The sequence below is a fragment of the Panthera pardus genome, unplaced genomic scaffold (genome assembly GCF_024362965.1).
Source record: "Panthera pardus isolate Hobbes unplaced genomic scaffold, ASM2436296v1 HiC_scaffold_1, whole genome shotgun sequence".
NCBI classification, from domain to species: domain Eukaryota; kingdom Metazoa; phylum Chordata; class Mammalia; order Carnivora; family Felidae; genus Panthera; species Panthera pardus.
The window spans coordinates 3517223-3534866 of record NW_026526654.1 but is presented as its reverse complement, the minus strand read 5'-3'; the positions used below and the strand labels follow the sequence as shown (position 1 = coordinate 3534866).

Sequence of the window (17644 nt, the reverse complement as noted above, 5' to 3'; positions counted from 1 at the left end):
GCACATCAACTGATAAATGAGCAAACAAATTGTGTTGCATATCCATAGTGGAATATTTTTCAACATTTAAGAAGAAAGATTTTCTGGCACATTTACAGCATGGGTGAACCTTGAAGGCATTATGCTAAATAATATAACCCAGTTACAAAAAGACAAATACTGTATGATTCAACTTGTAGGAGTTATCTAGAATAAATTCATAGAATCAGAAAGTACATTGGTGGCTGCCAGGGACTATGAGTAGAGAAAAGTAGGAAAAAATAGGAAGCTGTCTAATGGGTATTGAGTTTCAGTGTTACAAGGTAAAAAAATTTCTGGAGGTAGCACAGCAAGGTGAATGTATTTAACACTACTGAACTGTACATTTGACAATATTCAGTAAATTCTAGGTTGTCTGTGTTTACATTTAAATTTAAATTATAGAATTTAAGTACACTAGAAAATATTCAGATAGTAAATTTTAGGTTGTCTGTATTTACATTTACATCTAAATTATAGAATTTAATTTTTAAAAACCTTTTACTGACGTTTCTCTCAGTTACATAAATGAGTGAACTCTAGTTATTCTGAATGATGGAATATGTATAAATGGTATAAATAAGGAGATAGTGTCGAGCAAGGAATAGAAGAGAAATATAGAATATTTCTACTTTCAAAAACCGGATTTCTAACTACAGAGGTTGAAATCTGACATATAAAGTTATATGACATCAAAAACAAATAAATCTCCATAAAATGGAATTACTACCAGAGATCTGAGGTAAGAGTAAGTATAAGAGATTGCAGTTAAACTGCAATAATCTTAGAGCTCTTCCAGAAGGAGGTAGATAGGTAGCTTGGTGTTGAAGATCCCTTTAGCAAGTGTTGACAAAGAAGTTGGCAATAGCTTTGAAAGATAATGCGTAACAACCCCCTGCCTCCTGGCTCCTTCATCCATGTATTACCAGATAAGTTATCCTTTTTTTTTTTCAGAAGGCTTTGTTATGAAGTGGTTCTCAATGCCTCATTTCAATATACCTTTTGTAAGATCCTATGATTTATTAACAGTTTTCAAGCACACAACTCATGACTATAGAAAATCTTGGAATCCAGCTGATTTAATGTTCACAGAAGACTTAGTTCAGGGGTCCCATTATTTCCGTCCTAACCCGTGGAAAAAAACTTGCCAATTGGATTGTAGACTCTGTGATAGACTCTTAAACAAGGAAAGTGAAGAGTTTAAAGTTGAATTTGTAAAATTATATTTTCCCAAATTTAGAAAATGAAATGCTTTGGAAGTTAATGTATGGCTGAGATTTTCAAGAATAAACATTTCACTGGCTTCAGGTGTTCTACGGTGTCCAACTGTCCCAGTTTGCTTCAGACAAGATTTCCTAAGACATGAGATTTTCAGTGGCTAAACAGGAGCAGTCCCAGGCTAACCTAGATAATTTATTACCTAATGATGGTAGGGCCATAATTTATAGTGCATTCTTTTTGCATAATTTGCACTGCATTCTACTTCCCAACACATTGATCTTTCACTACTGCCATTCTTTAATATTTTCAAAGTCTTTAAAAACTGAGAAATGACCACTTTCATTTTCACTACTTAAGCTGTGAAATTAAAACATTCTCCTTGAACAAAGCCTGAATCAGAAGCACCTGTGACTTAAACTTTCTTAACAGAAAGTTGCCTAAAATGAAATTGTCTAAAAGAAGTCATTAGGAATGTGAGAGCACAGAGTACACTGTGCCACTCACTCTAGTCCCATAGAACAGGGAGGTGGCTGTGATAAGTTCCTAACAACTTGCCTTACACACGGCAGGCCATTTAAGTGGCTGCCGTGTGGGCTGATGTTGTTCATGCCAGCAATAAAGATGATGACATTTGAAAACAGATTATGATGATGACGTAGTTTATCAACTACGTGTGTTCTAGGATTTGCATCAGTATAACACTATCTTATAAATTACAACATGAGTGAGTTTCTTCATTACATTCCCTGGATTCAGATCTGCCTGTCATCAATGTCTGATTGTGTAACAGTAAGCAAGTTTGTTAAATGTACCAAACTTTACCAACCACATCATATTTAAAATAGGGACATTAACATTATTAATTATTAACTAATCTTGTTCTCAGGACTAAACAAAATAGTAGAATAAATGACACATAAATAAAACATCTATATGAACTTCTAATAAATGCTCTGAATTCTAGGAGTCAGGAAACGCACAGTGACCTCAATTTTCTCCTTCTAGGAAGGAGTTGATGCTCATTTGTCAAAGTGCCTGCATCCTGCCAAACAATTCAAATTAACTTGTCTAAATTCTTTCTATAAATAGTTTAATTTATGATATAAATTTTATTTATTCTGGTAACTAGTTATTACAAGCACATCCTTAGGTTAAATGTAATTAAATTGATATTGTTCTACAAATCAATTGGTCCTTGTAAACTGTCTCTCCTCAAAATGGATAACATAATGCCTCCCTTTAGTTTTTATGTTGTCTTCAGGGCTATCTTTCTAAAAATTGGGGCAAAACACATTTTACTTCCTCTCTCAGATTTTTCCAAATTCTCCTTTATGCCTATAGAACAACACAATAACTTATTATAATATAATTATCTGAACAAGTCCTATCTTGTTATACTTCACATTACACAGTATTTCTATGCATTGTCTCTAGTGAAAGCCATTTCTCATATTCATTTGTATTTCATACTTCCTTATATTTGCTTGGAAATTATTTTGCCTCTTCTTTTCTCTTTCCTTTCACACTCATTGAAAATTGCTTACCTTTCCAAAATAAAACTACATTCAATATTTTATTAGATTTTCCATAATCCTATCCAAAACCAAATTAATTGTGCTATATTACTATACAAAATTGTTCCATATCTCTGATAATTTTACCATCATCTTAGCACATGTTTAATAACTGTTTTACCATTACTCCTGAGAAAATTGAGAACATATTGCATTTTCTGCATCATTAAAACTAAATATAATAACATAATGACTAGTATGAAGTGTGATCTTTAAATGTTTACTGAATGAAAGCATCTTAATTATATTTATATTTAATTGAATTATCTTTGATTGTCATAACCCAATCTGCTTATTCTTTTATTATAATAATTATTCAATAATTTAAAATGCAAAATTGGAAGTTCTTCCTTCCATTAATAATGAAAAATTGTTTCATAATTAATTTAAAATTCCAAATGTTAAAACTCTGCTTAAAATCATTAGCTTTGGATTCGAAATAATGATTATTCTTACGTTTAATTGACAGCTCAATGTGGGCTAAAAATTGGGCTAAGAATTTGTATTCATTGTTTAATCCTCAGAGCAACTTAGTTTACCACTGTTTTTATTCTCCATTTAAACAATGAAGATAGACTGAGACTCAGAGAATACACCTTAAAAATGCAATGTCATGGACAAAAATTTCCAGAATCAAGACTTAAGCCCTATGTGTTAACCTAATTCTAACTAAATTTTACTAATTTTGTACATCCAAATTTAAATCAATAGAAAATCTGAGTTGGATTAAACATAATAACTAAAGAGGTGTAAATGATTCCAGATGAGAGGGACAGAAAAGGACATGGCCAAGAATCAATGGCTTTTAAGTTAGAAAACCTGGCTAAATGTGTTTCCCTGCTGATGTAAGCAGGCTTTTTTTTTTTTTCTTTTTAATATATACTGTGGCCTTTTAGGATTGAAGATAACATCCAAGCCAGGTATGCTTCACTTGTAGAATTTCAATAGAAACTATTGACTACACATTGGACACCTGTAGATTGATGAAAGTATATACCTCTACCTTGAATCAATAATGGATATTTGAACAAAGCTACTATAGTCAATATATACCTTCTCTCAGTGAACCATATGATGTCCCCCTTTTGGATTTTGCTTTACCTACACACAGTAAATATCCAAATTCTCACAACCAGCACTAAGAACAAGGCCCAACCAATGCCATTAATATTGTGAAGGGGGTAGAACATTCCAAGAAGAGATGAGAAAAGGAATCTCCAGGTACCCTCACTCTTTTGTTCTTCACTTAGAGACAGTGAACCAGAGGTGATTTACACAATATCTTCGCAAAATTTCAACATTGTATGAAATTTCATTTTGTATCTTGGGGCTGAATTTCTCTCTCACATCCAGCTTCAGAGAACTCGATGACTAACAATTAAATAGACAAATAGCATTATTAACATTGATAGGTAACAATTCTCCAAAGGAAAATTAAAGCTTTTTTCTTCATCATTAAGGAAGGTTCAGTTTATATTTGAGTACCTATTTTGGTGGGTAAGATCACATAGGCAGGAAAAGGACTGTTGTCTTATAAATTCATCCCAAAATCTTTGATGACAGATCTCTGATTCAGATGGAATAACCAGACCAAGGCTTCCTAATCTAATTTGAAAATACATCAACACTCAGTACATCAAAGATTAGTTATTATTCATTTCAATATCAGATATTTTTAAATTAAAATATTTTAATTGAATTTTAAATATAAACTATTTTATCTATATTTTCCTGTCCCAAGTCATATCTCATTCAGAATAAAACTCTCATTTTCTTTAAAATATTTTTATATCATTCAGTTTTGTGTATGTTTGCCATACTATTTTGTATTTTACCTGAAATCATATAGCTGAGAGGTTAATATCAATTTGTTAAAAGTCAGACAATCTAGATGCGATAAAGGAAATTTTCAACGTTTAATGTTTGTGGGCACAGCTTTTGGGTTCCCAGGGAAGCTACACTTTTACCAAGGTCAGAATGACTTCGCCAAACTTCAAACCATGGGCTCTATTTCTGACCTGAGCACACATTGTCATTTGTTTCAATAGAAAATAACCTAAAAAAAAATCCAAACCAAAGATAAGAGTAAAAATATCCCTAAGTTCCATTCCCATACCTCCAAAGCCTGCAAACTTGTACATACTTGAGACAAAATAAAGTTTATAATTTTCTAAGATATCTTTCGTCATAATTCAACAACAACAACAAAAACATACATAATTCTGTATTAAACATTCCTTCTCCAGAGCACTCTGTGTGAAGATTGTGTATCTCAGGAAGCTGTTCTCACTTGGGCTCGAATAAAATTTATTCTTTTTTTATTATTTAGAAATTCTAAAAGTTTTGCTCATTTTGCACCAAGAGGTGTCAATTCTGGCTCTTCCACTTATGAGATATGTAATTTGGCTTCTGTCCTTTTATCTGGCCCAGTGAACTGGGGTTTTTTTAGCAAATGAATAAAGATAGCAATATTAAAGTCCCACCGTGATTGTGACAAAATGATGTAATATCTGCAGAAGATCTAACACAGAGCCTGTCACGTATCGTAGATGCAAGTATTGACAGGTGTTACATCCTTTCACAATGAGAAAACAAGAAATAAGTCCAGGGATTCATGAGGTGATTTACAGATTGACAAATATTTTTTTATGTCTGAACAGCTACACATGGTCAGTAAATTTAGAAAATCATTAGTTCATTAAAATTTAGCAAATGAACAATTCAGCTTTCATGGTTTGGGGGACCAAATCACACTTGATGTGGTCTCAAAAATGATTTGTATTTCTTCTGTTTAGGTAACAGAAATACAATGTGATCTCTGAAAAGACAAAGAACAGTTATGAAGCATAAATTTATTATTAAACTCTCAATTACTTTGAACAATTTTCCTAGATGCAACAGGTCATAACAGTCCTAACAGTCATGCATCCATGCAAAATGCTGATTATGCATAAAAACAGATCTATCCAAATAAATAAGCAAAAAAGAAAGCAGGTGACAAATTGCTAGAGAAGTTTTGCAGAGCAATGAAAAGAACAAGAATTTCCCTCATAAATCTCTTGGATACTTTCCAGAAAACTTTTTCTAGCTGTTTCTTTCTTCTGGTATCCCTAAGAAACTTTTATACTGTCTGTATACTACCTAATATTTCTCTCTATTTATAATATTGTTAGAAATAAAAAGAGATTTCATAAGAAATATGAAGCCTATGGAGTTTCAATGGCCAGTTTATAGCTATAATAAAATGAAGATGCAATCCTAGATCTTCTATGTTCATATCTAATCTTCTTACTCTTATATGACATAACAAATTAGTTCATGAGATTTTAAGAATGTACTTCTGAAACTGAAGAAAAAATATCAGGCAGGCATTTGATTAAATTATTTAGTTCTTAGACACCAATAAATTACCCAATGGTCTCTAAATATCCAGTCTCAGGATATTCTGTTGGACTTTTTGCTGCTGAAGTCTTCCCACTATAATTAGCCCTGTCATCTTCTATTGTTCTAGATATTTCTGCTCATGTATGTTTCAAGAAAGATAGCATATAGCTAACAATTGGTGAGATATGTAATTATTTGTACTATATTCCATATATATGTGAATGATGTTCAAATGTTTCAACTCAAAATGGTAATACTGAAATACTTGAATATATTAATTTTTCTTATCTTTTTCTTCTCAACCACTGGCTTCAGTTTAGTGTAGTCATTAATTGCAGAACATACATCAAAAAATTATATCCATCTGGAGGATAGAAGATATTGCCTGGAAGACAGAACTCCATCATGCTCTATCAGAAAGGAATTCTTGCTATAAAGTTGTATCAAATCAACACACAATCACTAAATTACACACACACACACACACACACACACACACACCTGTGCACACACACACACACACACACACACACACCACACATCACACATCTCCTGATAAAATCAACCACATTATTTTAATTCCTAGTTGTTCACTCTCTGCAATGTGTGTCATCAAAGAACAATGAATAACAGCATTGTAACTGAGTTTATGATTCTGGGCCTTACCCAAAATCCTGAACTGCAGGGAGTTCTCTTCATTGTCTTTCTCTGCATCTACCTTGTGGCCTTTTTTGGCAATGGGCTAATTATCATTGTTATAATCTATAATACCACCTTGCATACGCCCATGTATGTGTTCCTCCTGGCACTAGCTATTGTGGATATCATCTGTACAACAAGCATCATACCAAAGATGCTGGGGACCATGCTAACATCAGAAAAGAGTATTTCATATGGAAGCTGCATTTCCCAGCTCTTCTTCTTCACGTGGTCATTGGGGGCTGAGATGGTACTCTTCACCACAATGGCCTATGACCGTTATGTGGCCATCTGTTTTCCTCTTCGCTACAGCACTATTATGAACCACTATATGTGTGTGACCTTGCTTAGCATTGCCATGGTTATTGCAGTAACCAATTCCTGGGTACACACAGGTCTCATCCTGAACCTGACTTTCTGTGGGCCAAATAACATTGACCACTTCTTCTGTGAGATACCCCCACTGCTCTCTTTGTCCTGCAGTCCTGTGAGAATTAATGAGGTGATGGTATATGTTGCTGATATTTCCCTGGCCATAGGTGACTTCAGCCTCACCTGCCTGTCTTATGGTTTTATCATTGCTGCCATTCTCCGCATCCGCACAGCAGAAGGCAAGAGGAAGGCTTTTTCAACATGTTCATCCCACCTCATAGTTGTGTCCCTTTACTACTGCCCTGTAATCTACACATATATCCGCCCTGCTTCCAGCTACTCATTTGAAAGGGACAAGGTGATAGCTGCACTATATACTCTTGTGACCCCAACATTAAACCCAATTGTGTATAGTTTACGAAACAAGGAGATGCAGACAGGGATTCAGAAAGTCTTTGCATTTTTGAAACATTAGTGGTTTCACAAGAGAATGTCAACTCTCTATTCTAGAATCATCTCCTAGAACATCTTAGATTTTACTGATCATTTATAGGTACTTCCTTCCCAAATTTCCCTACTCCCTCTTTGGAGTGAGAATGATTCATTCCACTGCAAATCACTTTCTTTGCTCCTCATTTCTAAAATGCACTTATTTCTGGAGCATCTGGTGACTCAATTAGCTAAGCCTCTGGCTCTTGGTTTTGGCTCAGGTCATGATCTCACAGTTTTGTGGGTGTGAGCCCCCGCGTTGGGCTCTGTGCTGACAGTGAGGATCCTGCTTGGGATTCTCTGTGTCCTTCTCTCTGTGCCACTCTTCCATCATGCTGTCTCTGCCTTTCTTAAAGTAAAATAAACTCTAAAAAAATTAAAATAAAATTCACTTAGTTCTTACCGTTTCACTACTGATTTATACTCCTCACTCCACATATTTCTAAATTACTTTCATTCATTAAAACTTTCACAACTACTCTCAGTAAATGTAAAGTGTTTATCTTATTCCTATTCTATTCCGGACTATCTCATTGTCTCCACAATTTTATATTTTTAGTTTTAACAATGTGTAAAATGTAATATATATACCATTTCAAATATATAACATGATATATATCCCAAAATATTTCTAGAATATATATGTATCTTCTCATTCTCATTTATGCCTGTGTACAAGCATTTGCCTGTAGGCACAAACATCATGTATATGTATATGTGTGTGTGTATATATATATAGTATATATATATATATTGTATATATATATATACTATATATATATTGTATATATATATTGTATATATATATATTGTGTATATATATACAATACAATATATACAATAGCATACATATATATATATGTATATACGTATATACATATATATATGTGTGTGTGTGTGTATATATATATATATATATATATATGATGTTTGTGCCTACAGGCAAATGTGTATATATATATATATATATATATATATATATATATGCACATACGTTCACAAAGAAAGATTACTTCTAATATTATGAAACTAACTAGTCTGAATAAAATCATGTCTATTTCAATATATAAGAAAATATATGGCATTACTGCGAGACTTATTTGTGACACAGACAGTACAATTTTCCCTTGAAATCAGTTATAATTAAGGTTTCATTGCTATTTTTAAAATGCAGGCATTTTGTCATACTAATCTTCCTGAAACAATCTTGTTCATGTCATTGTTGCCTACTTTAGGATTTTACTTCATGAATACAATAACCATACACTACTATTGGCATTCTTTTGTATAGCATGTAATGAGAAATCCTAAGTAAATTAAACCTGACAGGAACACAAAGACTCCTTAAATGCCTTAGAGCTGAAGACCACTCTGAACAAATATTTGGTGAACAAGTCAGATTTATTCCATGAGGAGATAGGACATCATGAGTCAGTAAGAGGGTGCTAGAAGGAACATATTTCAGATTTTTTTGGTATTTAATAAAAAAAATCAGTCACACAAGGGGGATTTTCCCTAGATTGGGTCAGAAAATGAGAGAAATTTATGTAGGAGGCAATTCAGCTTTAATTGGCAAAAAATAATGCAGTGGATGAGTTTCTATCTTGCTCTATCATAGTGACATTTTCTGATGTTGTTGTTCTGTGATTTTTTTTTTTTTAATGATCAGCAGAACACCATTGCCTAGCTGTTTAGCAAGAGAAGCTGAATAGACAATAGCTGGAGGCTGTTTTTTCTATCTCGTTTCTTTAAAATTAAGCTCATAGATGACTGTCTTCATTATGCTCTCTTCCTTATTAAAGAGAGCCACATGGAAGTCAAATAAGCAAAACAGATTAATTCCTTTATAAAGAAAAATATAAAATAATTGCCTGAATTTTTTTTAATAAAATTACGTGGTTATAAGCATGGCTTGAAAAATGTTAGACAGTCATTTGAAACATTCAGATTTATTTTCATTCTGATTTTTTTTTTTAAGTGGACAATTTTAAAAGGAAATATAATTCTGGATTCCCTTCTCTCAGATTTTGTTCTGCAGTGGCTTCTATATTATTTTGCATATTATTATATTGCATGTTGTATTTTGTAATATGTATATGAAGGGATATCACATCAATATATTTAGGACTATCTTGTGTGATTTTTTCTAAGTAATCCATTATACTTACATACAAGTCATGCAACATAAAAAGGAATGAATTCTGTGTATAGCTCGTTGTCTAGAATATTTATGTGTTTGTTATCTACAGGAGACTGTGTGAATTTGAAATCGTATCTTCTCCATATTTCTTTCACAGTACCCTATGCCTCTTAGCATTGCCAAAATCAGTCTCAAATTATAAGTCTATTGAGCACTTTTAGTTTAAGAGTAAGAGACCAAGAGTGGTTTCAGTATTTTGTGCCGTTTGTGTGTTGATATGTAAATGTGGGATGAATGTGGGATGGGGAGAAATAGGGTATAAAAAGGATGTTCTTTTCATTGTATCTAGTATTTTAATTGCATATGATGAGTATTCTACAATGATTTGTTCTAGTTCACTTAGAACACTGTTTTCATGAGGCAGCCACTCTGGGTTTGGACCTCATAGAGATTATTTTAGATTTCATTAAATAAATATCTTATTCTATTGAACACAAAAGTAGGGCAAAGCCTTGTTAAATTTCTAGTATGTTCATCTACAGATAATATAAACTACTACTGCTGTCCTTTGAAACCAGTGAATAGACATGCCTAATGCAATGGAAGCCTGGTGTGCAACAGTCAATAGTGTCTAAAGGTGGAGATGTCAAAGGGCATGTGAGTTTTCACCTATTATTTTAAACACTTTTTTAAGCATTATTGAGATATGATCAATAAATAAAATTGTAAGATATTCAAAGTGTATCTCACATCCTAAAAATAAGAATTGAGGAACCTCAAACATAAGAGACTCTTAAAAACTGAGAACAAACTGAGGGTTGATGGGGGTGGGAAGGAGGGTGGGTGATGGGTATTGAGGAGGGCACCTATTGGGTTGAGCACTGGGTGTTGTATGCAAACCAATTTGACAATAAATTTCATATTTAGAAAAATAAAAAATATAAAAATAAGAATTGCTCAAAAACCAGCACTTACATCACATTGGACATAAGTGTATCACCGTACCATCTTAAACTAAGCACTGACTGGAGGAGCAAATTTGGAAGTGAGGCACTTGGCTTCACTAAACAAGTTTGTAGTTATCATACATGGGGAAGGGAAGGAGGTATTTATATGATTCCAATTGCTACTAGTAGCTATCAACAAATATAAATACAGATTTGAAATCACAAACTAAATGATTGTATAAAATTGCATTGAGAGAGGGAGATACTAACACTGAAACCACTGGAAAACCAGTTGCAATATGCCATTTGGGTGTAGTTGTAAGATTTGGCTTAAAATTATATCTTTAAACATTTTGACTACCATTAATATTTATTTTATATTTATATATTATGTAACAAAAATATTTAAATATCAATACATTATAAGTTAAGATAAAGTGAATAATATTTTAATATGCTTTAATATAATTAATTTACTAATGATACACATATTTTATCACATTCACACATAAAATCATATTAATATTTTTTTATTAATTTGATAATATATTTGTTTCCCTTACCTTATGTTCATCTGTTTTGTCTCTTAAAGTCCTAAGAGACAGAGACAAAGTGCAAGTGGGGAAAGGGGAAAGAGAGAGGGAGAAAGAGAATTCCAAACAGGTTCCACATTGTCAGCACAGAACCTGATGTGGGGCTTGATCTCACAAACCATGATATCATGACTTGAGCCAAAACCAAGAGTTGGATGCTTAACTGACTGAACCACCCAGGCACCCCAATAATTGTATTTTTAACAAGAGCAATATAAGTAAATATGTCTCCATGTTTTTGAAATCTTATTTAATTCTTCATGATTAGTGAATAGATAAATAAGATACAATGTCAATGACTTCAATTTGTAAGATTTTTGACAGCACAAATCTAGGCAATGATCTTTAACATTTGCTGAAAACCTCAAAATACAGAGAACCACATATATAGATCACCGTCACCAAAAAAGAAAAAAAAATGACAATAACATCAAACTTTTACATCTAAGAATAAATTTATGATAATAACAGCAATTTGAGGACAATGGCACCATGAATATACATCAAGCAAAATCCAGACTGAGGGAAACTCTTCACTATAAACTATCCAGTTTCTTCAACAATAATAAAATGTAGATTTTAAAATAAATAAATAAAAAGATAGAGGCGAACCTATAAAACAAAAATATTTAGAGCAATTATCAACCAATTGCAAAGTAGCTCTTTATTTATAGCCTAATTCAGACAAACACATTTTATAACATATAAATAAATTATAAAAATATCAACTTGACACTAGGAAGATGGCAGAGCCTTCAGATCATTTTCTGGGTAATTTACTCTTGCCTTCTCCTATATATACAACTAGATAACACTTACAGTGTAAATAACGCAGAAAATGATCTGAAGACTGACAGAACAAACTCCACAGCTAACAGTGGAGAAGAGACCACATTAAACAGGGTAGGAAAGGAGGAGACATGGAGGGGAATTAAAAGGGTCCTGTCCATCTGGGTGGGGAGGGAGACAGGGGCATGGAGAAAGGCAAAGAACAGACCATAAGACCAAGGAACTGACTGGGAGAAGACAAAGTCCCATAATATTTGGCTTTGAAAGTGAGAGGGGCCAAATTTCCTGACTTCTTACAACCAGCTTGGCTTAAAGCCTGGAATTTTAAGTATCAGTGGACCTGGCTTCTTAAAGAGAGCAATAGGCAGCTGAAACTCCACCCTTAAAGAGACAGCACAAAAAACAGCCCATGGAAACAGCATAGAAACTATGGGGCGTATGAGAGGGAGAATTATTTACTCTTTTCAGAGTGTATACCAGAGAGGCAGCAATACACCTAAAATGTGGGAGAGGGTGGAGAGAAGTAAAGAATGATTTTGTGCTTCAGCAACCATCAACTTAATATAGGCTGCTACCTACAGAAGATGTTACATATGAACTAAATGGTAACCACAAATCAAAAACAATAATGTGGGAAATCAAATAGCTACATCCTGGTTTAGGAGATTATAGGGAATACAATGCAAAACAGAACACTGTTTTCTGGCCTTGCTGCAAACAGCAGGCAATGTGTCGCTTATCCAGTTAATGTATATCTAGGGGACACTCACTTAGCTTACCTGGCTAGTGTATATCTAGGGGTTACGTCCTGCTTGTGATCATAAATCCCTTAGACCATAGACAGGTCTAAGACCTGTCTAAAGACCTTAGAAAGAATAAAATATTATCCTGTTTTAACTTGTTTTTCTCACATTTTGTACACATTCTTACTGGCACACAGCCCACTTATGTATTGCACATCGTTTCCCTAAATGTATGCTTAATAAATATGGGACCCTGAGAACCACTTGGGGAGATTCCCTTTAGCCTCCCTCTCACCTCTTGACTTGCATGGAGTCTTGAGTAATCTTTTCCACCATCCTTGGCTTTGCTGGACAAAGCCAAAAGCCAAACCCACAACTGGTGGCCCCAATGTGATAGCGATAGCTTTGAGGGGAAGATTTTCAGGCAGCAGAATCCACACGTTCAAGGAGAAGAAAGTGAAACTGTCCAGACTTCAAACAGACCTCATCTTGGTAAGGGACAGCAGTACTCACGATGCAAATATTGTGCAAGTCTATCATTCAGAATTAGAGAGGTAAAGACTTTCTCAGACAATCAAAAACTAAAGGAGCCCATGACCACTGAACCAGTACTAAAAGAAACAGTGGGGATAGCTACCAACCCGTCTAGTTTTCAGTGAGACTATTGCTTTTCTCTTTCTTTACCATGGGCCAAAAATGACAGGGGAACAGTTATTATATTTAAAAATTTTACAGCAGCTTTTAAGGTGGCCAATTTTACTGTTACAAAAGATAAATTAAGTAAATTGTTATGAACAATACAAAACATCTGCCCCTGGTTCCCCGAACATGGTACAGTTGATTTAGATCTATGGGAATAAGTGAGAAGAAATTTAAAAGAAAAACATGAAAAAGGAGCAAGGTTCCTGCTTCCATTTTAGTGACCTGGAGTTTAGTCCATATGACATTATGTCCATTACATGTAACTGCAGAGAAGAAAAAATTCAGAAAGAAAGCCTAACACCCACCTCTCCTATGGCACCTCCTACAGTGGAGGATGACTCCCCTTTGTCACCTCCTCCTGTCCCTATTCCTCCTGATCGCTTAAAGCCAATACCTATATCGGAGGGACATAAGCCTTCAGTTATGCAGAAATGTTTACAAGAAGGATATGCTGCTGGGGAGTTTCATACATTCTCCATCATTTCCACTGCTGGACATCAACCTAGGCATGTGTCCCTCCCTTTCACTGTCTTTTAGGAATTGAAATGTTGCTGAGAAGAGTATCCAAAGCTGCTTTACTAAGGGCATAATTGAAGCAATAGGATGTGGATATGAAATTAACTCTTGGGATTGAAAGACATTAACAAAAACCATACTTTTCCCTCTTCAGCATGCTGTATAGACTTTAGAAATCAAGAGGGTTGCCCCACACAGCCAATGCATAATCAAGATTTGGGTATTCCGATAGGAGTAGAAATACTACAGGGATTTCAGTTTTGTTTTTTTGTTTCTGTTTTTGTTTTTCATCTGCACTCTGAGCCAGTGCAAACTTGATGAATACTTTCTCTTTTCTTCTTTTACTCTTATTTCAGGGAGCTTTTGAGGAGTATGGTCTTATTGGAACACTTTCATGTCAATTGTTCAGGCTGCAATCCTCTAGCCCATGGTGAGTCTATTTGGAGGAGAAGACCTGCCTTTTGGCTGGAAGTTAGTACCTTGGCTGGCCTGGTAATAAGACCCAGAAAGTTGATGCCCTGTCTTTATTCCTGTCCTTATACAAAGTTGTCTTTCTTGGGCATGGGACAGCACTCTAAGTGAGTAGCGCAGCTGCCAATCTTAAGACTCTCATGTAAGGTTCCCTCCTCATATGTTTAACATGATCCCTTTCACATCTCTAGTTGGGCCACTTCTGGCCACAGGACCTCCACTGGAAGCTGGCTGAAACCAGCACCTGGTTCAATTAAAAACCCAACCTAACTTTCCAACCTAGGAAGTTGGCTGTAAAGACTACATGTGTAGGAATGTCACTTAGATCATGATGGATTTCTAGCTTTACTGTTTTCTAACAATGTCCTCTACCAACTACCTAAATTACAAAATTGGGCAACACCCCTTTGTAAAACTTTTCCAGTGTTTTCCATAGGTTAAAAACAGTAGTCAGTAGTTTCTTCTCTGCCTTCTTTTAACTTTTTTTTTATTAGTTTTCTTTATTTTTGAGAGGCAGAGAGAGACGGAGTGTGAGTGGGGGAGGGGCAGAGAGAGAGGGAGATACAGAATCTGAAGCAGGTTCCAGGCTCTGAGCTGTCAGCACAGAGCCCGATGCAGGGCCCAAACTCAAGAACCATGAGATCATGACCTGAGATGAAGTCGGATGCTCAACCAACTAAGCCACCCAGACACCCCTTTTCTCTGCCTTCTTAGGAAGGTCTCTCTCTAGGAGGACCATAGGAACTTCTCTTTAGTCCTCAAAGAGTCTCCCTTGGGATGCCTTTTTAACTGACTAGAAACAATTTGGATTACAAAATTTAGGAAAGAACTAATCTCCTATAAAACTGAATGGCTTCAGTAGGATCTATCAGTTAGATCTCTTCTGCAGGAAACAGGGCAAATCGATGGAGGTACCCTAGTTCCAGGCCTTCACAGCTCCAATCAGGACCCAGACCTAAGGGCCTCTTGCAGAATATGTTTGCCCAAATGCATTTGCCTAGTAAACTCCCATATTGGATGTCTAAATAAGCCTCCCCCAAATAAATCCAGGTTGCTGGAGGAAACACAGGACATCCCTAACAACGGGGATGCTGGCTGTTTCTCTCTGTTCCTCCTTCTAATAAATGTGAGAGCTTCTCCCACATTCATTTTCTGGTTAATGGCTATGATAATTAGAGCCAACTGTGGTTACTTTACCTCTGACAGGGACTTTAAGGAATATTCCCAAGCAGCTGCTAAAACTCCATTTGTTTCAGGGCAATTCGCTGCCTTCTCCAGCCTGACATGGACTGCCTAATTCCACTAGCTGGGAAACAAAACAAAGCAAACACCTGGCATCTGCTCTTCTATCTGAGCTGACAAGGTTTAGAACCAGAAATCTTTTTTCTCTGCACCCTGGGCTTTTATCTGCTTCCAGGTCTCTTGACAGAACCTCACCTCTTCAGTTTCCCCCAACCTGCACTGTTTCTGCACCACCTGGGGTGCAGCCTTCATAACTGACCCCTCAGTGCCTCAGGCACTATTGACTCCTTCTCTCGTCCTCAATGTCAAGGAGCAAAAAGCACCCCCTTGGACTACCTACTTCAGATTTTCCCACCCCTGTTTCAGGTAAAAACTGACAATGGGGAACAAATTGTCTTTTAAGTGGACACATTAGAATGTATTTGATATTTAAGCTAATTTGTTAGTTTGAGATTTACCTGTTTATCAGCATTAAATAAAATATGTTTTATTCTATCTAGGTTTGCTAAAGGTCAAATAAGTTCATGTTATTTCTATTGCTATTTGCAAAAAGATGACAGATTAATAGTTATTCTGTCTCAAAGTTTCACAAGTAATTAAGATAGATTTCAAATTCTTTGGTAACCTAAAATTTTAAAGTTTTGTTTGTATGATAAATGGAATTGAGTTCATTGGGCATCTAGGTCTTTTCTAAATAGAACGGAATTCTAAAAAAATTGGTTACTGACATCTTATTGCAGAGAACTAATGCTATGTGGGTTTGTTGGTAAACATGCTTTGTGCTTCATTGATAAATTTTCCACCTTAAAAAGATTCTGGTGTAACAGTTCTCAACTGGTTACCTAGTTTTCACTGGAGACTAAGGTTTCTAAGAGTTAAAATTCTGCTAAATGTAATTAAGACTAATGTTAATAGAGAAAGGAACTCTGTAGGTAGGAAAGTAGGAGATATGTAAGGAAGATATAAGGAATGGAAACACACTTTTACTGAAGGTAAAATAAAGTAATATTGTCCTAAATGAGACTGGTTGTTTGGAGAGAAGTGGCTTGGGACAAAATTTGAATGCAAAGGAAAATTGTAGAAGGTTCATGAAGGGAAATCTTTGGGAAGGAATTTTTATGTGTGTTTAGGATGGACTAAGATTGAAATGAATGGATTTTAAAAAGTACACTGGTATAAGGTTAAAATTCTGCTTTTCTCTCTGTTCAAAAGACAACATATTCTTGGACTGTTGTTCTGCTCTTGACAAAAAATAGTATGAAAAGGTCTTCTCTCTTTTCTCTGCCGGGAAAACCAAAGCTTATGTTTTCTCTTTTTCAGATATTTGATTACGTAGTTAAACCTTTTTTTTAACATTTAAGGAGCTAAGTTTTGCTAACAACCATATAACCCTACCAAACAAGCTATTAGAATGTACACATGCCACTTTAAGACAAATGCTTCGTGGGGCGCCTGAGTGGCTCAGTCGGTTAAGCGTCCGACTTCAGCTCAGGTCACCATCTCCTGGTCCATGAGTTCGAGCCCCGCGTCGGGCTCTGGGCTCTGGGCTGATGGCTCAGGGCCTGGAGTCTGCTTCCGATTCTGTGTCTCCCTCTCTTCCTGCCCCTCCCCCATTCATGCTCTGTCTCTCTCTGTCTCAAAAATAAATAAACGTTAAAAAAATTTAAAAAAAAAAGACAAATGCTTAGCAAACAAAAAAACGGGAACCTACTTAATGCCTCCCCTTGGAATTCACTATTTAAAG

The 17644-nt window shown here is 35.1% G+C and overlaps 1 protein-coding gene across 1 annotated transcript; it reads left to right on the top strand.

Moving 5' to 3' along the window:
• Window positions 1-6819: 6819 nt before the first annotated feature.
• LOC109259556 (olfactory receptor 13G1) lies at window positions 6820-7743 on the top strand. The gene has a single exon (XM_019437167.2). It carries the CDS (start codon window positions 6820-6822, stop codon window positions 7741-7743), a length of 924 nt encoding a protein of 307 aa, XP_019292712.2.
• Window positions 7744-17644: the final 9901 nt, after the last annotated feature.

What these genes read in the sequence shown, in the direction of transcription:
- LOC109259556 (XM_019437167.2), top strand. Translation starts at nt 6,820, where the DNA reads ATGAATAACAGCATTGTAACTGAGTTTATGATTCTGGGCCTTACCCAA.